The sequence below is a fragment of the Ursus maritimus genome, unplaced genomic scaffold (assembly GCF_017311325.1).
Source record: "Ursus maritimus isolate PB19 unplaced genomic scaffold, ASM1731132v1 scaffold_10, whole genome shotgun sequence".
NCBI classification, from domain to species: Eukaryota; Metazoa; Chordata; class Mammalia; order Carnivora; family Ursidae; genus Ursus; species Ursus maritimus.
Genome location: NW_024423344.1, coordinates 50,797,604 through 50,824,633, shown reverse-complemented (window position 1 = coordinate 50,824,633; position 27,030 = coordinate 50,797,604). Strand labels below are relative to the sequence as shown.

General features: G+C 41.0%; 1 protein-coding gene across 1 annotated transcript; it reads left to right on the top strand.

Moving 5' to 3' along the window:
- The first annotated feature begins 5,236 nt into the window (after positions 1–5,236).
- EDNRB (endothelin receptor type B) lies at positions 5,237–26,567 on the top strand. Its single transcript, XM_008686663.2, is given in 10 exon segments — positions 5,237–5,290; positions 5,292–5,351; positions 5,353–5,479; positions 6,297–6,838; positions 21,393–21,505; positions 21,640–21,844; positions 23,219–23,368; positions 23,773–23,906; positions 24,433–24,541; positions 26,014–26,567. Coding segments are annotated over 10 exon segments (1,614 nt in total). The 5' UTR covers positions 5,237–5,251; the 3' UTR covers positions 26,149–26,567.
- Positions 26,568–27,030: the final 463 nt, after the last annotated feature.

Below are 27,030 nucleotides of genomic sequence, written 5' to 3'. Positions count from 1 at the left end.
AAGTAGCAACTCTCTTTGATTCAACAGCAGATTGTTAAATCTCCGGGTTTCTCTTTCTCCTCTATTTGTAACTTCCTCTGACTATTTCACATCTTTTTGACACTCCATTAGGGTATTAAAAGAGTGGCAGTAAGAAAGATGAAAATTAAAGAAAATAGAGGTAGAGATGACCCATAAATTCATCATAAATCGTTTCCCATATGAAATAACAACCCCCAAAAGGAGTGCCTTACCCATGATAGAATTGTTCTAATCAAAAGTACTGCTAGTGTTTGGTCCATGATTGAATGGCCTGAGAGTAATTTACATAAATGTCAACTGTGTGCTGACAGAGTCGAACTGCCTGCTTAGATTGGAATTCCTAACACATTTTCAAAGTTGTGCCAAACTGCTCTCGTGATAGGTTTAAGGAGCTTGGGACCACGTGACACTCATTTTTTTTTTTCTTTGTCGATACCCGTATTAAAAAATACATCAAAGAAGGAAATACAAAAATTACTTAAGCTGTAAGCAGGAGAGCAAATTCCTTACTTTAATTAAAGTAGACCATGGCATGAAATAGCTAAACTATGCTGCTTTCCTCAGACAGAAAAAAAGGGAAGTGTGACCTTCCTGTTTCTCATATTTTCTATAAGCAGAAAAGAACTAATTAGGTCTTATTTCTAATTGCTCTAAGTCTATCAAATTTTCATGACGGTGGGGGCATGGGCTAGAGCTGGGCACTATCGAGCAACCATCGATCAAGTTTCAAGTCTTACATTCTTTTATAAGCACACCTCTAACTTATGGATTCTATTTCAGTTACAGAAGTTGATAATATGTGTAAAACAGGTTGATAAAGCAGAAAGAATGTCTTAATAAAAATTTTAATAGGAACAGTGACCAAATCCAACCTACCCACATTTTGCTGCTTTAGAAGAGTGAATGCATTTTCAAAAAGCCCCATTCAGTCTGGGTCCCAGAGATGTAACACATTTGTCAAAACTCTTCAAACTGTGCTCTTACGCCCTGTCCATTTAACTCTACCTAAAGTATACCTTAATTTTAAAAGAATTTTTAAAACATCCTTAACCCTAAGGCCCAAAGAGCTATAGCCACGTAATATAAGAGAAAAATCCAAGAAATAGAAATGCTCGGGCTGTTTGCCATTGATCGGCAGAGTCACTTTAAATCTTCTTTATGCCCTTACTTCAACCACTATTTCATCATTGGATCTGTTCCTAAGGGAATGTGTGGAGAAGCAATTGAACCAACTCTTTCTGTGTTTTTCACACACCTTGTCCCTCAGCATTCATGATTTAAAGAATGCAAGGTAGGTTTCGAAGTGTACATTCATATCAAGGGGATTACATGAAAGTATTCACTTTTTTGTGGCTAAAAGGGCTTTTCTTTGTTCTCCTACCAGGGGAAAAGATTTGCTTTGGGCAAGCTCCCCATGGCAAACCTCTTTGAAGAATGAATTCTGAAGTGCATTCAACCATGTCTTCATGACCTTCTAGTTAAAGCATTTAAAAGGGATAGTGGGACATTGTCCTTCATCACCCTTTCTGTCTTTGATGGGTGATCTTAGCCAATCTGGGATTTTGATATACTTCCTAGGACACTCGAAAAAAATATCTTCGTAAAACAACTTTGTAAAAGATTCCACATTTACTAAGTAAACAACAACAGAAGTCCTTCATAGACACTAAATTCAAAATCAATTCAAACCCACAAATTTTCAGCAAAGGATTCTTAAAATGTGATACAATTTTTTGCTCATATTTACAAATTAAGTTTACACAGTGCTTTACTGGTAAATTTACAAATAGTTTATCAATAAGAGAATTTTTTTTAAAAGATTTTATTTATTCATTTGACAGAGATAGAGACAGCCAGCGAGAGAGGGAACATAAGCAGGGGGAGTGGGAGAGGAAGAAGCAGGCTCCCAGCAGAGGAGCCTGATGTGGGGCTCGATCCCAGAACGCCAGGATCACACCCTGAGCCGAAGGCAGACGCTTAACGACTGAGGCACCCAGGCGCCCCACAGTAAGAGAATTTTTAAGTCATAAGATGAAAAAACCTGTATCTGTAATAGTATGGTCCAAGGCATGAGTACAGAAAGTAAAAAGCAGAAGGAAAAAAAAAAAGTCAAGCATGAGATCTCACTTTGCTGCTTGTCAGGCTGCTCTCCCAGGGTCAGTTTGTCCATCAGACTGACATATGAGAGGAAGAAGTAACTAGAGACATCACCTCATCCTTTCCCTCCATTTTACAAAAGGGGAAACTGAGGCTCAATTTCTATTATTTGATTAAGGTCCTTCATGAGGATCAAATAATAAATCTTTTACATGGTTACCTTTACATTTTCACGCAACTTAAGGTGAAACTTCAGTTGAATATTACTGATGTCTAAAAAACACTGCTTCATCCAAACAAGAAAAAAATATCTTTAGACTCAATGCAATTAAATTAATCAAAAGCACAATCTGTGTAACCAGATAGTCTTGGGTGCGAATCCTAGTTCCACAACTAACCAGCCATGTGACTTGAGTGAATTTCTGAGACTGTTTCATTTCCTATAAAATCATGAGAAACATCTATCTCAGAGCCTGCAGCGGGGGGCAGGGGGGGGATGTAAGTGAGATCCTATGAAATGAGGTGCCAAGTACAGGTAGTAGGACCCATACATAATAGGTAGCCAATATTGTATTTTAAAATCCACATGAGGAACTTGTATGTTTACTTTAAAAGTATTTGGCTCCACTCCTGACACTTATGACTAGAGTGCTAAAACATAACTGAATCCCTTAAAACGAAATTATCAGACCTATAAAAATTATTTCTTGAGCTCTGTGGTGGCAGGTATTGTGATGGTACAGAAAGAACTGTCATTCTGTTCCTGTCCTGAAAAAGAAATCAATTCACGTGAAACCAGTAGCGACCCATAAAAGTCTCAATGAGATCAAGTGCTCAGTTGTGTTAAACAGTCTTAAAAGAAGAGAGGGATCCCGGAGAGGCTCAGAACACCAGCATACCTCGTTTTACTGCACTTCCCTTTATTGCCCTTCCCAGATGCCACTTTTTTTTTTTTTTTACAGTTTGAAGGTGGGCGGCAACCCTGCATGGAGCACGTCTATTGGCACCATTTTTTAACCGTGTTTGCTGGCTTTCTGTCTCCCTGTCACATTTTGGCCATTCTCACAATATTTCAAACTTTTTCATCATTATTACATTTGCATTGCTGCAATCCCATGATAAAATGTTAGCAGGTGAAGAGTTGCTTTTTAGAGATGAGCAAAGAAAGTGGTTTCTTGAGAAGGAACCGACTCCTGGTGAAGAAGCTGTGAAGAAGTTGTTGAAATGACAACGAAGGGTGTAGAACATTGCATGAACTCAGTTGACAAAGTGGCAGCAGGTTTGAGAGGATAGACTCCAATTTTGAAAGAGGTTCTGTGGGTAAAACGCTATCAAACAGCATCACATGCTATTGAGAAATCGTTCATGAAAGGGAGAGTCAACTGATGTGGCAAACTTTATTGTTACCTTATTGTTAAAAGTTGCCTCGGCTGCCCCTTCAGCAGCCGCCACCTTGATGAGGCTGCAGCCATCAGCATCTCCACCTGCAAAAAGTTTACTATTCGCTGAAAGCTCCAGGGATGATTAGCATTTTTAGCAATAAGATATTTTTAAGTTAAGGTATATATACTGTTTTTTTATATAACACTATTGCACACTTCATAGACTACAGTATAGTATAAACAAAACTTCTTATTTTGTTTCGCTACCCCAGAAAAACAGAGTTTATACTGGAAAACTAAAAAATTCATTTGGCTCACTTTATTGGGGTATTCGCTTTATTGAGGCAGTGTGGAACCGAACCTGCAGATCTCTGAGGTGTGCCTGGGCATCCAGGACTGAGCGCGCGAAATGGGAGTGCAGGTGGTGGTGAACATTCGAGAAGGAAAGGGGCCTCATCTGCAGGGGCTCCGTGCGTGATGTAGGAGAAGTCTTGTGTAAGGAGGACAAATCCCAAGCAGAAAAATAGTCATACTCCAAATGCATCCATATGATTCCTTATTCACATAACACTTTATACTTTTACTTAGCTATGAAGCAATTGAATGCTGACCTTGTTTCTTCCCAGACAGGGAGGATAAGTACTACGCCCAAAATAGCCAGATTTGGAATTAGCATTCACACCCCTAGACCACATTTCTCATTCCTTTAGCCTTATGCTTTCATTATGTTCTTTAGACCATTTTTCACACTTAAAGTTCACCTTTTTAAATAGAAATTGACATTCTACTTCCACTTTCCCAGGAAGCATTGCACACAAAACAAAAATCTAAGATTCTTGTCCCATCTAGGCTATTAATTGGCTGTGAAGCCACTAATGAGCCCCCTAGTCTCTAGATGAATTACTACATGGGGTGGTTCCTCCTGGGGATGAAATTTTACAGAGGGAACAAGGATTTAGTCGACTGGACTAATATCCAATTTGCATTACACAGCCTGAATCTGTATTTTATACGATCTTTGGGTAAAACCTCCAGTCCCCATTGTTTCTCTCTACCCCATAAAAACTGAGTTCAAGAACGGATAGGAAGAATTTATTTTATCGCTTTGCCTGATGAAGAAATACCACCTTGAATGTGAATGGCAGCTTTCTGATAATTTATATGGCCCCCCATAGGTATCAGATCCCTTGACAGTATAAAAATCCCTGAGATGGCCTGACCAAACTCTTGAGGACATAGCAGGAAGAAAGGAGAATTGCAGCTGTTAGAAGAAATGAAGGAAGGATTTTAGTCCTCTCCTAGGGCAATGATAGGGCTTGAGAAGTAAGAATTGTGCTCTCCCGTGTTGGGAGCGACCTGGGCTTGAAATGTGCGGGCAAATCAAAAGCAGCAAAGAGCAGAGCCCCCAAGTCAACCAGGTCTTATATATCACCGCGGGATGCTTAATGGAAAGCAAAGCCACACTCCGCGTTAAGAGTCCAGGTTAACTTGTTAAATACAGGACTCCGGTCTGGAGCCCCAGCGCGTCTCCGGGAGCGTGAAAACTTGCCCTTGGTTTAGGCCGGTCTGCGGTTTGAAGAACTCAGAAGTCCGACAACCAACAGGCTCTGGGAACGCGTCCCTGGCCGGGGAATGCCCTCTCCAGCGGGCAGATCCTGCTGATGCTGTCCAGGCATCGCCCAAGGGGAAAGGTTGCGGAGCGGTCGGAAGGCGCGGGAGGAGTCTGGCGGTGATCGAGGGGGAAGGGACAAATGAATAAAAGTACTTGTCTAGGGACAGCAAAGACCCCGACCGAGCAAGCTGTGGAGGCTACTTGGTCTGGCATTCCCTCAGCGTTTCGTCAGAGCCAGGCCCGCCCGCGGCTGAATTCAGGGAGGCGTGCTCGCCCCCGGAGCCGGCTGCAGGCGAGCCGCGAGCAGAGCTGCCCGGGAAAGAGGTCCCCGCTCGTCGCTTTGCTCCTGGTGCTCCCGGTTTGCAAGGTAAATACTCTGGCTCGGTGTGGAATTAAAATCAGTGATTGAACCTTGTCTGGGGCTTCAGCTTGGGTTAGTAGTTTGGGGATGTATTTTTTAAATCTAATTTAAAAAAAAAGATGTATAGAATACAATGAATTGTATTGTTGGCGTAAAGGCGGTTGGAGTAAAGGAGAGCAGCATGAGAGTCAGAAGCCGTTTAGAGGGGACAGACGCTTCCAAGTTAATGCCAATACCTCCCCCCCACCCCGTCCCCAAGACGACCGAGTTGAGAAGTGTCGGAGTCAGCCGGTGCACTCCGGGGGGTTCCCTGGCTAGCAGAGCGCAGGCAGCTGGGAAGTAGCGGCTTTCACTGGCCCGGAGGAGTCTTGGCGTTCAGACACCGGGTATCCGCGTTCCCTGCGGAGCAAAATGCGGAGACTGGCATATGCCCTTGGCCTCTAGGCGCTTTGACTCCCCAGTTCCCACGCGTCTTTAGCCAGAACGTACGTGCTTCCTGGGGCACACCAAGGAACTCAGAGCTCTGCCTTGGACACCCATCCTTCTCGCCCTGGCACACCCCTTCCAGAATGCCCCGCCCCACTGCGAGTCACTTATCCCTCGGGGGAACGCCAGGGAGAAAAAAAACACGGGGAAAGCAGATCGGGAAGGACAGTGCACGGGCGCAGGAGGGTCACGCGCACCAGTTAAGCACCCGCGCGCAAACTTGAGTTACATTTGCGAGCTGCGAGTAGCCGCGCGGCTGCGCTCTGCGGGAGCGGTTTGCAGGGGCGTGGCTGGGGTAGCTAACCCAAGCGTCCTTTCTTCCCTTGCTGGTCTCCAGACTCAAAGCTGCAGAGCAGCCACCCGACGCCCACTGGAGCAGGCAGCAGCATGCAGCCTCTGCTAAGCTGGAGCGCACGCGCCCTGGTGGCGTTGATCATCGCCTGCGGCGTGACGGGGGTCCTGGGAGAAGAGAGGGGATTCCCGCCGGCCGGGGCCACTCTGCCACTTCTGGGGCCCGGAGAGATAACGACGCCCCCCGCTGAGGTTTCCTGGCCAAGGGGTTCCAACGCCAGCGCGCCATGGTCTTCTGCATCTCCCCAGATGCCTAAAGCAGGGAGAACAGCTGGAGCCCCGCCAAGGCCACGCAAGTTCTCCCCTCCCCCCTGCGAGAAACCCATCCAGATCAAGGAGACTTTCAAGTATATCAACACGGTGGTGTCCTGTCTAGTGTTCGTGCTGGGCATCATCGGAAACTCCACACTGCTGAGAATCATTTACAAGAACAAGTGCATGCGAAACGGCCCTAATATCTTGATAGCCAGCCTGGCTCTGGGAGACCTGCTGCACATCGTCATTGACATCCCCATCACTGTCTACAAGGTAAAGGGTTAATATTGACGGGATGGTGCCTAGTTAGGAGGAGGGAGATAGGAGAGCCTTTGGGGGACACCTCCTAGAGTCAGTTATTATTGGAAATAAATTCCCTCCTGGTCTTCAGTAACCTTAGGCTAAGCCTAGAACCAATGTAGTCCCCAGACCAGTAGGATCAGCATCACTGGGGAATTTGCTAGAAATGACATTTTACGGCCCCACCTCCGACCTACTGATTCAGAAACTCTGGGATGGAGAGCAGTAGTTTGTATTTTAACAAGCCCTTGGTGTGATGATGATGAACTGTAGAGCTTGAGAACCACTGGTCCCGAAGTATCTAGTCCCTAAGCCCGGCTCACTGGGTCCATTCTCTCTGCAAAGGTGTGGTCCATGGATTGGCAGGACTGGTATCATCAGGGATCCTGTTAGAACTGCAAGTGCAGCCCAGACTTACAAAAGCAGAATCTACTTCTTCAGATACGTAGGTCATTCATACACACACTCACCTTGTGGGGAGGGTCCTGAGAGTAGAGGGGCTGGAATGGGGTTTTAGGAAACAGAGGCGCTAGAAGAAAGAGACCCAGACTAGTGAGTACACCAACACAGTTCACCTGAGTGAATGACTATAGTCTACTGACTCTGTCGCATGTCTACGTGGGCCAAGCACTGAAATGGATAGGCTACTTCCCTTTACTACTTTTGACAACCCACGAGCAGATATTTCTCCATTTTACGGATGATTGATAAGATGTTCAAGGTCTCACAGTTGGTAAGAGATGGAGGTAGGAATCAGGTCCAAATCTATCAGGTCTAGAGTGCAAGTTGTACCCCCATCGATTACCTTGTGAAGAAACCAAAGGGGTCTCTAAGGATTTCAGTAGCTAACATTACTGTGATTACCATGGGCATCGGAGGAAACAGGCGAGGGGGGGGGGCTAGGGCAGGACATAAAGCCCCACACTATTTGAGTCCAGGTTGCTTTGGAACTCTGGACATAGCCCAACATCGCCGGGCCACAGTTTCCTCAACTCTACAATGAGGCCGTTAGTGCCCACTTAACTGTGGTTTTGTGGTGCTAAGAAAAATAGCCTAAGTGAAGGAGCCAGAAGAGTTTAAAGGCCCAGGCAAGTATGTAAAACTCTGCTTGCCTATCGTGATCAGCAATAGAACGCCACACTGAAGAACAGAACCAAAGTGTAAAAGAAAGGGAATGTGCTTTGGGAATTTGCCTGAAGGTAGGCCAGGGCTCAGTACAAGGGGGAAATAATGACGTGGAGGGCTAGAAAAGCATCGTTGGATGTGTTTTGATCTTGGTGGAGAAGGGATCACCATACGGCATGCCTTTAAGTCCTAATCCAAATAGCCATTCTTTAAGGGAATTTTAGCCATTTCTCAAGTAAAAATAGGGTTCGGGTTAAGATCCAGGCTCTAGCAGGAAACACTCCCACAAATGGGGGATACATAGAAGAAATCCTAAAGTCCTGCATGGCAACTGGTTCTTCTGGAGTCTGAGTGTTTCCTGGGAGAGGCACAGTCTGAAATGGGTCCCTTAAATGCAGTGACAGTCCTATTAGAGCCAGAAGTGACGCATTTACTTCTTTAGGGAATCCCACAGACCAAGTGTCACCATTCCAATTTGGCAAGGGATTCCAATTCAATTCATCAAAACTAACTTGAGAAACTGTAGAGTGCAAGGTGTTGAGAAATTTTTAAATAAGTGCACCAAGAGCCTTCTGAAAAGGGAGATTACAATCTCGGTTTGCTAGGCTTGCAGAGAATTTTGTGAAAGGTCTCTTTCGGGAGGTCTCAGAAAACCCCACGCATAGCTCAGTCAGAGACCTTCCTAAGTCAGCCAGCAGCTGGAGGGCTATGTGCAAGTTGGGTTGAGGACATTTTCTTTTAGGTGGGTTGCCTCTGGGCCAGATGAAATCAGCTCTTCCCGGACCATCTTACGTTCTCTGGTCAAACGATTACACTCGATCAACCAGAGGATATCTGACTTTCAAGGAGGCACATGGCTTTTACTTTCATTTCAATTTTCTTTATGATTTCCCTAGGAAATTACATCATTTTGCCTGAAGCTATTCAGTCTGTTAAAGCTGTGTTTTACTTCTGAAGTAAACAGACTAATGAGTCATTACAAATGTGGCCATGTAGTCATTCTATGTTGGTCATAAACAAATCCATCGCAAAGAATAAGGTCCCGTTGCCAGGTTTGCCAACATGGAATCCTACTTGGGAGACTTTGGTTAATTTTTTAGTGTGCATAAACATATGTCACTCAAAGCATAATATAATAATGATGGATGCCATCTATTATGCACGGATTCTTGGTTTATTTCACTAAATCTCTGCAAGAAACCCTATGGAGGAGATATTGTTGTCGTCCCTGTTTTATGGGAAAACTGCGGTGTTGGAGAGGTGAAGTAACTTGCCCAATGTCACACCACTGGACAGTGATGAAACTAGGGCTCGAATGCATCCACCTGGCCCTCAAACCCGTGGTCCTCCCTGTCCCTCTGCCCTGAGTGAGCTCAGACCCAGCACACCCTTCTCCCGCATGGAGAATTGTTAGAACCTCATTTGAGTGCACTGGTGGAATTATATGATACGCTAACACACAATAGGATACTTGGCAAATGTTTTCAGTTCTAATTTGAGTCATTTGAAGATTTCTTTTATTTATTTATTTGAGAAAGAGCACGAGTAGGGAGAGGGGCAGTGGGAGAGGGGCAGAGAGGCAGAAAGAAACAGACACCCCACTGCCCAATGTGGGGCTCAATCCCAGGACCCCGGAATCATGACCTGAGCAGAAGGCAAGCTCTTAACAGACTGAGCCACCCAGGCGCCCCCATTTGAAGGTTCCTATCTCCTGAAATCCTCTTCAGATGTTCTGCAGTATATAATATGGATAATATCATTATTTGTTATTTTAGAATATTTATTCACCAAAATACCCAATTCAGACTAGTTAAAAGCCATTTATTCCCTTAAATAACTGTGATAACAGCTAAGTTTTTAAAAATGCATTAGAGTTTCAGCATGGTTATGTATGATACTTAACACAAAGCAACAAGTGAATTATGAGTGCCATTTCCATTTATCCTAAAACAGGAGGCTTGAATCTCTAAACCAGTGATTTCTAATTTTGTTTTTGTGGAGTATTACGATTCTCTTTCAGAATCCAGTTCATTGTATATATTATATAAAATTTGTATATATTATAATTGATATGTCCTATTAATTTTATATATCTTCACATAAAACATAAACAAATTTTCATTCCTATTTGTACACACACACACATATACACACATACAACATTCACAAAATTCTGGAGGGTTCATAGAACCTACCCAACCCATCTGTTGGCACACGCAAGGGACCAGAAACGTCAGTGTGAACCTATTACGTTAATCTGGAGTCCAGAAAATCTAGGGTTCAAAAAAGTTGGCAAACCCCAAAATGGCGTAGTCGTCGCTACTGCTGTAGCGTGAGATGGAACTTCGCAGGGAGGTGCTGCCGTGAGATGCTGACGAACCAGAGGCTATAGATCTGTTCTGCCTTGACTCCCTCAAGGAACTGGGTCTCTGGAAAATTCCAGGTAGCGTCAGTCCTCTCACCGGGTCTCTTGTGTCAGAGAGGAAATCCTCTGACGAAGACTAGGGAGGTGTCGTAGGACAGCCAACAGAGAGAAGCTGTTGAAATGTTCACGTATTCACCTAAATACGTTGAAAAGAAGAGCCCGGCTTACACTTCTCAGCAGCACACGCTAGGCCTCTAACACGCAACACTACGTCAGGCCGTCCAGACGAAAATGAAAAATGCAGTCATCCAAAGAGGATATTTAAAAGTATGTATGTGCATTTATATATGTATACATGTGAATACATATATATACATACATAAATGGACAGGTGAATATCATTTGGCACAGTGCCTGGCACGTAGTAAGCAAAGAATAAATGTTACTAGAATGTGTGTGTGTGTGTGTGTGTGTGTGTGTGTGTGTGTGTGTGAATGAATACGAATGAAAACTTGGGGGGATTTTTTTCCGCTTTTGCCATTATAAACGTGACTACAAATAATATATTCGTACAAATGGCTTTGTACACGCATGTGACTGTATCTGAAGGGTAATTTTCTGAACTTTGGAATTCCTGAATCAAAGGATATATGCATTTTTTATTTTGATAGATATCTCTATAGTGTGCCCCGAAGTTATTATTGTCCTTTTAGTTTGAATCACTATTTTAGGTAACATCTCCATACAGATATGTATGTATTAATATATACCTTTGGATATTAACATATACATGGAGCACCATGCCAGCGTGTACACGGTCTATATCTATACTTGAACCAAAAGCCAGGAGTTGTAAGTATCCCATGTGAGGATGCATCTCTCCTTATTCACAAGCTAATCGTGTCCTTCCTGTCCGGACTGCAATGAATGGGGCAAACTAAATGTCTGTTGCCTATGAGAACCTATCGAACTACTAAGTTGTAGTTGCACGGACATCAAAGTTGTCAAAGCTGCATAAAACGCAAAAGCCCGGGCGTGCTTCTGGATGCTGTGAAGGCTTTATGTTGTTGGTGGTCGGTCGGTCGGTCGGTTGGTTCGTTGGCTTGGCTTGGCTTGGTTTAGCAGTGATATTTACCAAAGCTTGGTTGCAAGTCGAAGCTAAAATTTATTTAACTTCTTTTAACTTCTCGAGCAAGGAAAAATTCTTGAGCGGATAATGAGTTGTTAAGCTTTCTCTGGATTTTACTTAACAATTTCACTCGGTGCTATATTTGCATGGGTAACTGAGTTAATACAGTTAATTTTCAAATATAACTTCCTCTGTGTGTAAGCAAACTGCGTTTGCAAACAAATCTGCTGGTGAACTGTAAGACAGTAACGGATAGGAACATTAGTTTGATAAAGATCCACATTTAATCCGATGTTCTGTGACGGTGGAGTGCCCCCAGAGGGCTTTGCTATTCAGATTTTGTGGGCTACTATGAGAGGCAAAGAGCCTGCCTTCATAGCTCTGAGAGGCAAAATTGCCGATCTTTAATGTTTAACTAGTTAAAATAGGGTACACCTAACATTTAAATGCTGACATGTAAAAATGTGGAATTGCTTCACTGAATCCACAAATGAGTTTTGAGTGAAGTGACCTTGTCAGGTCATCAGACATTTCCTGCTTGTGACACTACTTTTCTGAACAAACTTACCTTTCTCACTTCCAGTCCTAGACTATGTCTAGTACTTAACAAGTTCGTGTGTAATTGACTAGTTTCATAGTTAGAAGTCAAAGTTAATTGAACACCATCAAATTTAACTTTTGAAATTTAATCTTCTGGTCAGTAAATGGAGATTTAGCACATAGAGCAATACAAGAAGTAAAAGTATCATTGGATAGGGGAGGCTGATTTCTTCCAAGGTAATACACTCTTCCCATCCCCAGTTAAGTAACTGAGATATTTTACTGAAATTTTAGTAATATTTAGAGATGTTCTAGCAGCAGAAGTTCTTTGAACCCAAAACAGAGCCTGGATACCCTGAGATTCATTTACTTAATGCAGAAAAAATTTTAAGGAGCACCAAATCAACACATTTAAAGTATTAGCTTTTTAAAAGTATTAATGAAGAGACTATTAGCTCTAAATGACCTAAAATCAACGAACAAAACTAATAGCCCAGCACCCACTTAGCGTAGTGCCTGCAACAGTCAATACCAGACAAGTGCTTGTTGACAAAAGATGTTATACACAAAATGTAAGGACAGTGGACTTTTCTAATCATATTTTTTATAACTGTTCAGATGAAAAAAGGATAACGTTTGCTCCTCTTCTTATATGAGGACATTAGTTATAATTAAATAATAGGTCAATAGCATAATTCAAGCAACCCAGAAACTCGAGATTTCGTGTTCCCAATTCATTTCTCCGCACGTGGATTCCTGTGACAAAATGATTGGCAAACTCTTGGCCTTGGGCAATGAAAGTTCCCTGGGTTAACTCTATGGTACTTCTTGTATTTGCCTTTGGTCTGCCACGTGGTCACTCCATAAATCCGGGCCTCTTAAAATATCAAGGCAATGTTTCTTTCAATATGGGAAGGCTCATCTATCAAAGGCTTTACATCTTTTCTTTGCTCCTTTAAATGAGCCGGTCAAGATTGAAGATATTTCCATGTCTATACAAGAGGATGACAGAGCCAAGACCCTGTTGTTTCAAGGCCGTGGAGCCATGTTCTTCATTTCACAAAGAAAAACCATATAAGGTTATCTCTGTGTGGCTAATATGCTATAGTTGATTATTTTTAGAGAAACATGCCAAATGCTAATAAATGATTAAGTGCTTTAAAGGGTGTTGACAGAAAAAGCCTGAGTTGAAATAAGATTCAAGATGTAATTTATGATGTGAAACATTCTCTTTCAAGACCTCGTGGAGTTAAGACGAGGTTGGTTATGGTTGGGAAACAGCCGAGTGCGGTGTACTGGGGATACCTTAGCCAACAGCTTCTCTCATTTTAGACTTCTGTTCTTCCCAGTGCTTTTATTTTAGAGATTATTTCTCCTTTCCTGAAGACCCTCTGGTGAAAATGTAAATGAACAAGAAAACAAGCATAGTCTGGTGGTAGAGGAGAGAGAAAGAGGCTCATGCTTGAGTCAGAAATGTATTAGCAAAGTGGACTGATGCATTTCTCGACGGTTCTCTGACCCCAAGACTCACAGCCATACCGGTGCAGCTTGATTTGTGTCCTTTCTCTCCTTCTTTTCTCTTTAGCTCCATTGTAGGTTCCAGAAAGGAGGAAAACTGTTTTCTGGATGTTTACATTGTACCTGTCTTCTTTCCCCTACCCTTAGTGTTTTCAAATTATTTTAAAGGGCTTTTAGATTCCAAAGTAATCAAATGTCTTCGCATCGTAGCTTACCAGTGTCCCCTAAGATAGTGTCTGGATAGAATTCGGTTTAAGACCTGAAATGATTTAATAAGGTTTGTGGACTTCACAAAGTTTGCGAGCCTCTTTCTGAGCCATGAGACCACTGAGTTGTAATTCTTGCTTCTTCGGGTGTCATACTGAACTTAGAAGATACAGTTCAGGTAAGTGAATCTACTAATATGCTAGGTTTGGAAAGAGTATTTCTTAATGCTTTTTGTTGAATTCTTCAGAGTATGTAATGTGTCGGTGAGTTTTTAAGCACAAACTATGAATATGTTTTTAAGTTCAGATAATAGGAGAGCAGCAAACTACATGTTGACCTGTCGCAGACTTGGAAGTAGATTTCATTGTAACACTAGTGGGAAAATATATTTAAGTGAACTTAAATTTCTCCTAAGACATTTATTTTTTATCTTCTTTTCTATCTCTTTGCTTCTGGAGATTTTGTTTCAAGAAATTTAATTCATCTTCATGGAGTCATCATTCTATTTCAGCAAGTCAGAGGAATGTTTCCAGAACAGGGAAAACCCTCTGTTTTAGGGGAGTACATGCAACAGATTCCCAGAGACAGGCACCGTCTCACACAACCACAGGGGGCACTGTTCACACTGTGGGCTGTTTATAAGTATCCCCCTGGGGGATAAGCTGGCATTATGTCTGACCCACATATTTCCAATCCGCACGACCTAATCTTTAAGTGATTAAGTGCTTTTTAATGGACGCAGGATGGAACTTGTCATTGATATTTATCCCCAAGGGCACGGGTACACTGTATGTCAAAAAAATATTTTCTATGCACTTGACCAGCAGCTTACTTCAAATTCTGTCCCTATATGTGATTTTAAAAAGAAATGGAAATCCTTGAATGAGGGCGCTCTATCTTTCAAAAGCCAGTTCAAATGCAGAAAAACTCTTATCTGCTCCAGGAAACAGAGATAAAACAGAAGAATACACCCTTTCCCAAAGTTGTGAAACACACTGCTCCATTCTTCACCTCTTTTGACTCCTACTGTAAAAACATTTCTATAATACCAGCCATTTGAAGGAAATGTTCACAGGTCATCACAGCAATCTGGCCAAGTAACCCTGGCTGTTGTCGCTACGCTGCTCGCCCAGCCTCTGGAACCACCGTCTCCTACAGCATCTCCAGACTTACAATGAACTCTCCTCGTAGGACCCCATGAGTTAGTGAGAAACAGGAGGCTCTGCTTTATGGCAGTCATTTCCCTGGCAGCTTTGCGTAGGAGAGGACGGAAAGGAATTTTTGCTTTTCACCTTTTCTAGCTTGCTTGGAAGGCAAAACTCCAAAAGGAGAAGAGCCAGCCATCACCCTCAATCCCTCAGGATTCGTGTGTTCGGAAGACCTGATCTGGGGGGGAGCAAGAAGGGGCATGGACCAAACTATACAAATAAATAAATAAATGAATAAATAAATAAAGAGCCATCTCCGTTCTCTAAAGAATTTGTTTCAAATACAAGAACGGAAAGTTCATGACAAAAATTTTATCACAAGATTTCTGCCTTAAGATTTCATTTATTCACTGTTAATCAACAAGCTTTTAATGAGTGACCACTGTGTGCCAGGCACTATGCTGGACATTATAAATGTTACAGAATATTCTGAAACAAATAAACAGTTAAAACTCAGTATATACTCTTAAGTAAAAAATAGGAAAAGAAAATAGTATATATATGGTTAATGAGGCGATTGAACATTTATTAGTGCGAGACAGCTAACTTTCAAATTTCCTGACTTTATGAGGCTTGATTCCTTTGGACATTAACAGTGGTATGTGTTAACAGGGCTTTTTCTCCCATTTAATTTCTCAAGAATGTAATTTTTAATTAAAAAGAGAAATGAACAATGTAAATCTCCCAGTTGGAGAGATTTTGTAAGGCTCACTTAACAATACTTATAAAGAAAGGACATTTATTTCCTGTTCACTCTATTTATCCTTTTAGAAATTAAGAAAAAAAAAAACGTCCGTACTATAAAAATAACTTTTAAATCTAATATAAAAGTAAGATCTTTGGATGCTATGGCCTTTTTTCTTTCTCAAACAGCTATTCCAACATAAAATTATGAAGTCATGGTCATCTTCGAGTAGAAACCTTATGATCAGTATGATCACATCTTTTTTTTAGATAGAGGGTTGATTTATTTATTTGTTTTTATTCATACAAAAGAAGGGAAAGGGATCAGCCCGAGCGCGGGCTCTCATTTGTCAAATGGACACCACATTGCTGTAGGACCTAACACGAACAAAGGCTCTTCGTTGGATGAGACATCACCATGTGAAAACCAGTAACAGTTAATGGGAGTATTTTCTAACTGGCTCATATTTGATAAATGGTAGGTAATATGTATACAAACTTTATTTTAAGCAGGACCTGAAAATTTAATTCATATGATGAGCACGTAGAAAGAGTACAGAACTCGAACATTGGCTTTGCAATTAGAGAGACTTGTTTGATTGCTTGTTGGATATTTCCTAGGTATTCAGTTCTTGCCCTTAGGTTATCTAATTGAATGGGGTAAAGCCTCCAGAAGAAACTAAGGAATAAGAGTGTGTTATTGCTGGGCTGAAAGTTAGAGTTGCTTCCTCTTGCAACAAAGAGAAGCAATTTCCCCAGAAAGAGGAAAGTCACATCGCTGGACTTCAAATTAGGTGTTGGATGTCGTGGTTTTTGTCAACAAATAGTGAAATAATTAATTTCCAGTTATCATAAAAATCTCTAAGAACATTCTTTCATCAAAATGTAAGGATGGCATCCTGGTCGGGAGTGATTTTTGTTTTTAATCTTAAGTAGCTTTTCCCTCACCCCCACTCAGGGTTTCGTTTACCTTTAAACAAGGGGTTGATGTCTTTGCATTTTAAATAAGCTCCCAGCACTAAATTGCCCAAGACTTACTGGAAGCCGTTAAGACCAAGACGAGCATCAGTAGTGGGCCTGGTTTCTGTGACTGGGTGTCGGGCTTCTCAGCGTCTCCACAGCGCCTTCCGATTGGAGAGAGGCAGGGTTGCCAAAGTCACCCTTCTCATTACCAAATAACAGAAGTGACAGCTGGCACTTTGTCTCTCATCTTTTGTGGCCTCTCAGTACCAGCAGCATTCAGGCCTGAATTCAAAGTCTGACAAGCTAAAAGCTGATGAAGGTTAATACTCCCTAGTTTGCAGCTCCTTTCCCTTTGGAAGGGTAGATTAGAAAATCCTAATCCTTCAGTTATGATTGGGTTTCTGACTATCTGTGTGTTGAACTTGAAGAGAACGGTTACAATTTTCAGTTTGTGTTTCCCTGTGTCCTGTGATAACTTGGGTCAGAGGTTGGGCTGCAGGCCTCCCCGTGGTATGAAGAGCAATCATCCAGTTTCTAGGCTGAGCCAAAAACAATAGTAACCTCAAAACAGGGCCTGGAGTCAGCGTAGAGCTCATTTCCATTGGCCAGATTTCTTTCCCTTCAGTGGCCTGGACACTCATTCATCTTGATTCATCAGACAGCTGTACCTACATGAGACTGGTATTTGCATATTTGGGTATAGTTTGAGACAATAAGATATTTGAAAATTTCCTAAGTTTTGGACATTATATGAATAAAATAGCTAGGTGAGAGGCGCCTGGGTGGCTCAGTCGGTTAAGCGTCTGCCTTCGGCACAGGTCATGATCCCAGGGTCCTGGGATTGAGTCCTAGCCCCACACTGGGCTCCCTACGCGGTGGGAAGACTGCTTCTCCCTCTCCCTTTGCTGCTCTTCCTGCTTGTGCTCTCTCTCTCTCTGTCAAATAAACAAATAAAATCTTTAAAACATTTTTTAATTAAAAAAATAAAAACATTCTAAAAAAATAAATAAAAGTAAATAAATAAAATAGCCAGGTGATTAGGAGATAGGATTATTCTGCATCTAGATATTTCACCATTGTTTGACACATAGCTATGGGTTTACAAATACTAATATTGATTTAAGTCCAAACCGTCTTTTTTCTATGGTCAGTTTCTCTAAAACACTATATAGACTCTAGAATCAGACCATGTGGGCTCAAATGTGGCTCTGTTACTTAAGTAAGTAATAAAACAAGTTACAAGGACAAGTAACCATATGAGTAATAAACCAAGTAAACCAAAGCCAAATATATCACTTGTCTAATGAGGAACAGCAAATAACCTCAAAACTTAGTGGCTTGAAACAATAAACATTTATTATCTCACGGTTTGTCTGTGGGTCTAGAATTCAGGAACCGGAGTGGGTGGTTCTGGCTCAGAGCCTCTCTCGGGAGGGTGCCGTCAAGACATTTCCCGACGGCTGCAGTTTTCTGAAGATTTGCCTACAGCTGGAAGATTCTCTCATTCATACACTTGGCACATTGGTGTGAGTCATTTTCAGGAGGCCGCAGTTCCTCACCATGGAGGCCTGTCCGTAGAAGGGCTTGAGTGCCCTCCTGACGCGGCAGCTGGTCTCCCCGAGAATGAGCGGTCCGCCAGACAGCAAGGAGGAAGCCAGGGGCCTTTTGTTGAACTAGTCTCAGACGCTCCACTTCATCCCTTTCACCACATTCTGTTCGCTAAAAGCGAACGATTAAAGCCAACCCACATCTCCAAGGGAAGGGAGATGAGTCTTCACCTTCTGAAGGGAGGAGTAGCAAAAAATCTGTGGACATATAGAAAACCAAAATAGCACGTTAATAAACTTCTGAGTGCCTCGGTTTTCTTCTCTGTAAAATGCACATCAGTAGTACTATCTCACAGGATTTCTTTGGAGAGTTCAGCGATACGGTATGTGTAAGGTGCTTAGAATAATGCCTAACCCATCATAAGTGCCATGTAAGTGTCAGTTTTGTTTTCATTTTTTTCCCAATCCATCTAAGGACAATCAGAATTAGTAAAAAGAATATTGTCTGGATAATTTAGAACAAGCTGGTCTGGTAGAGTCCTTGGAACTGGTTGGAACCTTTTTATTCTTATGTTTTCAAAGGCAATTGGCAGTTCTTTTAAAGTATCTGGGGTTCATAGTTGGTTCAGACCTGAGGCATCCTGAGTCTTCCCCCATTTCAGTAAATCGCTCCATCATTCATATGACAAACATCTTAAGGTTTCCTGACTCCGTATGTCTTATATCCAACCCATAACAAGTCCTGCTGGCTCTACCTTCAAAATATATTTAGTCTAGAACCCATTCTGTTCATCCCCAGGTCTCCACAGGCTCCAGCTGACTGCAATCTCTCCTCGTAGCTTCCTTTCTTGACCCTACATTCTATTCCACATTGAGCAGTCACAGTGATCTTTTTAAAAACTTAAATAAGACCTTGCCGTTTCCCTGTTGAAAAACTTGCACTATATTTCCTTAAAAAAGTATTCCAGTTCCTCCCTCTACAACTTCATCTCCTAGACACTATAGCGTTGATAGCCTTCTTCCTGTCCTTTCAGCTCACTAGGCTTATTTACTTATTTTTACCCCAGGATCTTTGCACCTGCTCTTTCCTCTGTCCAGAACACTCTTTGCATAGCTTACTTTCTTATTTTAGTCCCGTCCCGTCCTCACACGTTGCCTCTTCAGAAAGACCTTGCTGAGAAGCCTATCAAGAAATTACTCCAAATCTCACCTTACTCTCTTCATGTGATGACAATACCCGTGTGATGCGATATTAAATATTTGTGTGTGTGTGTGTGTGTGTGTGTGTGTGTGTGTTTACTGCCTCCCTCACTAGATTATAAGCTTTATTAGAGAAGGAAGTTTTCCTGGTTCATTGATATGCACCCTGTTCTCAGAATGGTGTCTGATATATATTGAATGGTCAATAAATGCTTACTGAATGAATGAATAAATGAATGAGCAGAATTCTGAGTCAATTGATTAATCCAGAAGTCACAAACAGAGACTAGTTGGACCCACAGATATATTTTTGTTAATACGATGTTATGTGACACTGTTTTTTAAAAATATGAGTTAATTGACAACTTTTATAATTATGAGGTTTTATATAAAAATTATAACTTTTTGATTAAAATCAAGAGATTTTTTTTTTAATTTGGGATTTCTGGGCAAAAATCACGTCATGGTTTTTAGCAGTTTCTCCTTTTAGATGGGATTTTCCCCACATCCCGCCACTCTCTATTACTGACTGACACCAATGACTTTCCTACCCCTGGCTCCCTCTACCGCTCTGCCTGGCCCTGTAGATTTCCAGGACTCTAGATTAAGCATATCTGTGGTAAGTTTGTCAACATCTGTCCTACATGTCAGTGTAACTTTCCATGTCTAACTTAGAAATGAAATTGGGCTCATGTTGGAGCTCCAAGGCCTATCATTTCAGCCTTTGGTGCCATTATAAAGCAATCGCCCAGCTTGACAAACTCCACAAAGAACCCTCACTAGTGAGAGGATGGAAAGGCTCGATTGTGTTTCAAAATAGTTTTCACTTTGGGAAGATTATTCTTTCAAACATTTTTTAAAAACATCAATTTGAAATACTTTATTTTAAAAACATCACGAACCCTCAATCCAGATGTTTACCTAAAGTGATTCATTAACCAGCGTGGGGCACACCCAGTTGTCCTAGGAAAGAAAATAACTGAGTTTAACAATAGAGGGTTGCATAGTCTGAAGTCAGATGAAGAGAAATACATGTATAAGAGCAAGAACTCTGTCTTTTTGCTCATTGTAGAGCCGGTGCCCATATATTTTGGGGGTTCAAATGTTAAGCACCCACTACGTGGCAGGAACTGTATTAGGCAGTTGCACAGGCCTTATTCTGTCTTATACTCTAGGGATTCCAGACAGCAAAAATGAAACAAGACAAACAAGTAAATGTTATAATACCATATAATACCATATAAATGTTATAATATAATATAAATGCAATAATTGTTGGTAAGTGCTGTAGATAAAAAGGAAAGTGGAGTGGGTAAGAGAGACGGGAGCCTGGCTGGTTACCGTACTAATAATGTGGTTAAAGTAGGTCATGTTGAAATGATTAGCCTTGAGCAAAACCTGAAAGAGGCAGGGGAGTTCACAGAGTGGGATCTGTGGGGAAAGAGCCTTCCAGAATACGGAGACACCTAGAGTGAAGCCCTGAGACAGGAGTATGTCTGGGACGGTCAAGGAGCGGTGAGTAACTATTCCTGCTGAGTTCCTGGGCAGTCAAGTTGACTACAGTCAAGAATCCGTATACAAGTGCACACTGTTCTCCATAGCAGTGGTCTAGTCTCCCCAGCTGGGGAATGTTTAGCATATGTTTTTAACATTTATCATCTATATTTCGGTCTGGCCGTGACCTGAGCGTGTGAGACTCCGTGACAGGATAAGAGATGTTTGCAGAGCAGCAGGCTCCGTTTTCTAAGAGGAACTTATAAGACTGACCCCCGTTGGCCTCGTGGTAGAGAGCCTGATCCTAAAGTACAGTCCATGCATAAGAAATTCTCACGAACTGGCTGCGTTTTCTTTATTCCCAACCACTCTCCTGATCCATATATCGAACTCTGGTGCTTTTCAAAGGAGTAGTCCATGAGGAAAAGAAGGAAGAGCTGGAATTGCTTCTCTTGCTCCGTTCGTTAATTACAGCCCACGAAGTGTGTGGTTCAGAGGGCACCGTGTGAGTATCTCCCTAACAGACCTGCATGTCTTCTCAATGCAGCTGCTTGCTGAGGACTGGCCCTTTGGAGTTGAGATGTGTAAGCTGGTGCCTTTCATACAGAAGGCCTCCGTGGGCATCACTGTGTTGAGTCTATGTGCTCTAAGTATTGACAGGTAAGAGCGTATATTTAAGCCAGGTACATCCTGAGCACTTTCTGAGTGATTGCTGGGTTACTTGGAAAATAAATTATGTAATTCAAGAAAACAGGTTCCGCCAGCTTGACAGATAATTCTATTTTGTTCTTCAGATATCGAGCTGTTGCCTCTTGGAGTCGAATTAAAGGAATCGGGGTTCCAAAATGGACAGCAGTAGAAATTGTTTTAATCTGGGTGGTCTCCGTGGTTCTGGCTGTCCCCGAAGCCGTGGGTTTTGATATGATAACCTTTGACTACAAAGGACATTACCTGCGAACCTGCTTGCTTCGCCCTACGCAGAAAACAGCCTTCATGCAGGTGAATTTTACCTTTGTCTTTCCTATCTGTTCTTGCCTTATAAATATTTAGCCCCGATCCTCCCTTCTTGGGAAGCTATTGATTTATGACTGTCCTTGGCTTAAATTGAGAGTGTAAGCCCCAGGACTGTGGGGCGGAGGGTGACTAATGACCCGGGCTGCAGGAAGCTAGGCCACTACTTGTGCAAGAATTCCCCTGGTGCCCAGGGATACAGATAAACCAAGTTCACATGAGAGAATCGATCTGAATTTATAGCTTCTCTACGCAACTGGCCCGGAAGGCCTGACAACTACTGCCTATTCTGCATAAAACACCACAGCGCCCGTCAGAGCGAGTGGATGGTTCAGTGAATGATCAAGTAGAAGATGCCCGGATGTGGCTGGATTCTGATCGGCAAGCCTGTCCTCTCTCTAAAGGGAGAGCTGCCATTGCAAAGAATTTTTCATCTTGGCCATTTATTCAAGAATGTTTAGTCAGGAAATGGGGGGAAATGGCAATGCTGGTATTAGTAGACAGATCTTAAGTGTAAAAGACTCCTTCCACCAGAATGGGTCAAGAGGAGTTAATGAATGCACTTGGTCCAGGCGTCATCAAGTAGTATTCTCTATTTTACATATAAGACGACTACATACAACTTTAGGGATTGCACACATCATGGTAATGAAAAGAATAAAGAGGGACATTAATATGAAATTGAGAATGAAATTGCTGACTTCTTGTTTCTTATTAGTTGAAAGGAAAAGGTACTTGCATAGATTACATAAATTCTGCTCCAACCCAAATGTATCTGGAGCAACAGTTTAAAAACAAAGAAAAAAGAGCAGAAATAGAATAAGAGAAAAGGCATTAGTCATAAACAGCTTTGATTTTCCAATCGGTAAGTTAGATTTATACATTTCTTAGCAAAATGATTTGTATAGACCTTTCCACATCTATCTGTTTTCCAGAAAACAGATTTGTTAAAAAGTGAAAGCTTCCCTTAAACACTAGGATGTCTTTACATATTCAGATGTGGTATTTCACATGAAATACCTTAAGGGTAATTTGCTTATGTGAAGGCAAAAATATTTGGAAATACCACATATTTTTAATTTTGCCCAACTGCTTAAAATTTTGTGCATAATTACAGCACATTGCCTTAGAGAATTAAAATGCTCTTTAGGGAAACTTTCTTTCATTTAGTATAAGTATCTAATTATTTGTTCAGTAGATGTGGCCTGAAAGATTCTATGTAGTGTTTATGAAATGGATCTACTTTAGAAGATAATTATTCCTTATTGAGTATGTTGGTTGTTTTTTATTAATTTGGCATTTGGCCTATAAGAGTTTTTTTTACAGAGGAATGTTAATCATACAATTCTCTTTTCTCCATAGTTTTACAAGACAGCTAAAGATTGGTGGCTATTCAGTTTCTATTTCTGCTTGCCGTTGGCCATCACTGCCTTTTTTTATACCCTGATGACCTGTGAAATGTTGAGAAAGAAGAGTGGCATGCAGATTGCTCTAAATGACCACTTAAAGCAGGTAACAGAACAGAAATATGTGCTGAGTCACGATTGCAATGATAATTATGCATAAGAAAATTATTATGATGATAAACTTAAGTTATTATATACTACAGCATATTTCCTTTTTCTTGCTTCTGGTATTTTTGAATAGACAAAGAATATTTTTTCTATTATCTCTCTAGAGATATTCTATTCCACATAATCTAAAAGGATCTAGAAAGAGCCATTACTTTTTAAAGATGAATCTGTGGTCATTTTAGTTCTAAGTCACATTAACTCTTCAACTTAAAGCTCAGTGTTTTGGATTTATACAAATACCACTGACTTTTTGTAAACAATATTAAAGGTTCTGTTTGGGAAGAGAGACCGCTGTGATTATCTGAGCCATCTATTTAGTCTCTGACTATGGTTTTATTTCAGAGACGGGAAGTGGCCAAAACAGTCTTTTGCCTGGTCCTTGTCTTTGCCCTATGCTGGCTTCCCCTTCACCTCAGCAGGATTTTGAAGCTCACTCTTTATGATCAGAACGATCCTAATAGATGTGAACTTTTGAGGTAAGAAAAGTAAAATAGACAGAGTTTTGTAGGTAAATGCCATTCAGAAGATTTTTTTTTTCATTGACCCCTTTCATAGGCAGAGAGAGTACCATTTTGCTAGTCTTGAGGGGGCAATTAAGATTCCCATTTTTTTTTATCTTCACCCCTGTTGTAGAGGAAGGAATCAAGGGGACTTGTAAGAACACTGGGAACGGAGAGGCAGAGCTGTCAAAATGAGGAGTGGAATTGGAAATGTCAGCTCCGAGTCTCCTTTGCACTTTGCAAAGCCTTCTTCTCAGCCAGCCTCAGAGCTTCCAAATGAGATTTGATTGCAAAAGACAGAATTGGGCATGGACGGAGGGGCGTAATGACAGAGAGAGACCGAGGGAGAGAGACAGAGAGAGGGTCATCCTTAGCAAAGTGATAAAGTCAAAAATTATGGATATGGGTAATTTTTTTCTTCACAAAAATTCAAAAGTTCGCCAAGAAAACATGCTTAAAGCAGCGTATTATTCACAGACATGCTTTGGGTTGTTTCTTGCAGCTTTTTGTTGGTGCTGGATTACATCGGCATCAACATGGCTTCCCTGAATTCCTGCATTAATCCTATAGCTCTGTACTTGGTGAGCAAAAGATTCAAAAACTGCTTTAAGGTAGGAGTATTTCAAAATAAAAAGCTCTTTTTGGCCTAGCATCAAATATAATCTTTCCAAACTATTCGTGTTTCTATTTAAAGAGATTTAGTAAATTGTTTTACAGTTTTCCCTTGCATTACATCACAGATGATTTTTTTTTAAATATGAGTTCTGCTCATAAATCACTATACTTGATTTCTGCCTTAAATCCTTGTCAGCTACTCCCTACTGCCTCAACCAAACAGTTGTACTTATAGAAATGCTCGGAAAGTTAGCAGAGAGTGCATGCATTGATGTCTGACAGATATCATATGATAAACTAAGAGCTCAACGTGAATTAAATGCACTGTTCCCATTTTTGGTAGATTTTGGACTGTCCAGCATGGTTTGGATTCTAAGTTAGTTATAATATTCATTTGGATATGAGAATAGCAAGTCAAATGAAGACATTTAATTCAGGTTTTACCTCCTCTTTTCCACCTCACTTGTACACCAGAGATGTGCTACTTGACGTGGAATGTGTGTCATTATTCTTTTTGGCCACTTGCATTGTAACATCCATCCATCCTTTCATTCACTCCTTCAACAATCTAACATGAATGAAATAATCCCCTTCCTGATATGGACATGATCCATTTGTCCCTGGCAGTTCATTCCTGGAAAGAACTTAGCTTCCTTACAAAACTAAGTCAGTCTTAATTTTTTTGCCCACTCATAGACTCATGGATCGCAGAGCTAGAATAGAACTTTCATCAAGATCAACTCCCTCATTTTATAGAACAGAAAACAATGGACCTCCCACTTTTTTAGACGTATAGATTCTCAGAAAGCAATCAGTATGAACAAAGTTTTGGATTTTAAAAAATCCAAGAAAAGAAATTGAATGAACGAAAACTGAGACATTTGTATGCTTTATATGTTTATTGTGTGTCAATATTGAAAAGGCACATGAGCACAAATGTAGCTGACAAAAACCGGCAATGTAATATGAAGTTCATTGACATGGGAAGATGTTTATGACATCATCGGGTGAGAAAAAGCAGGCTATGGAATAGTACATGCAGACAGTTTTATTAAAATAAATTGTGCATACACTTCTACAAACATGTCCATATCGAGTTATGTGTGTGGATGTGTGTAGTATTTCTATTTCCATAGGAAAATGTCTTGAGTTATGTATTTATCAAATATTAGGAGAATTTCTCAAGTGATCAAGAGTAAAAATCAAGCATTGAGTGGCTTTCCCCTTCAAATTTGATGAAAAGATGAGTTTTGATGATAGACATTTTTTCTCTGTACTTTCTAGTTTAAAAAATTATCGGATACGACTTACGTGATTATATATTGTTAAAGGGGAAAATAAGGGAGCATGAAAAGAAAGGGGCTGAGAACTCCTGATCATGCCAAGAAAGTCAGAGCCCGAGAAAGTAGGAAGAGTCATCCCAGTGTCACCGGTGTGCACATATAACGAGTTCCTTTGCTTTGTACAGTCGTGCCTATGCTGCTGGTGCCAGTCATTTGAAGAAAAACAGTCCTTGGAGGAAAAGCAGTCGTGCTTGAAGTTCAAAGCTAATGATCACGGATATGACAACTTCCGTTCCAGTAATAAATACAGCTCATCTTAAAAGAAGGCATATTCACTCAATGCCATGTTCTCTATGCTGGACAGAAGTCATTAAAACAATGAGGCATTTGCCAAAACAAAACAACTCTGTGCTTGCACAAACCAATGTAAGAATGTAAGAGTGATTCTTCTCTTAACACTCACAGTGACACATGACGTTCTGTGAGCTGTTTACAGCAGGAGAAGGAAAGCAGTGAGAATTAAGAAAGCCTCATCGTGAAAGCACTTAATTTTTTACAATCAGCACTTCAGCGTAGCTTTTGATAGCTTCTAGTATATTCGTGCCCCACTTAGATTTAAGCTGAGCTCACTCTAAATTCCTATTAAAGAGGTTTATTTTATAAATTAATGTGAATCTGATATAAAGGAAAATTGTGTCACTGTAAAATGGAATTTTTGAATAAAGTTTAAATGACTCAATTTAAATTTTTTTTAAAAATCCTTCCAAAGAACTTTTTTCTTCATGGTGTCACACCACTGGTTGGCTTATAAAATGTGAAAGCAGTTTAGCTGGTGTATTTTTGTGACTTTAGAAACGTATTTGAAGGATCGGGAGGTAGTATCAGAAAGAGAGATTGAGGTTTTTGAAAATCATTAACCTTTCTACATTCAGATAAGATCAAATGTCACAAAGGGAAAGACAGAGGAGCTTTGGAATGCTATCCCGAAAGATGTGCTTTGAAATCTCCCATTCACGTACTCTGCAAAGACAATGTTACCTACAACTTTTTCGGGATTATTAAAACCTTATTGTTCTTTCACTATTGTAGTTCAAACACTATTTGTTTAGTTTTGTCATCTGTAACTACTTAGCTACGATATATGACATGCAGATGATTAAACAAAGGGCTGACCCCCGCATTCATACATTTAGGATGGAGAA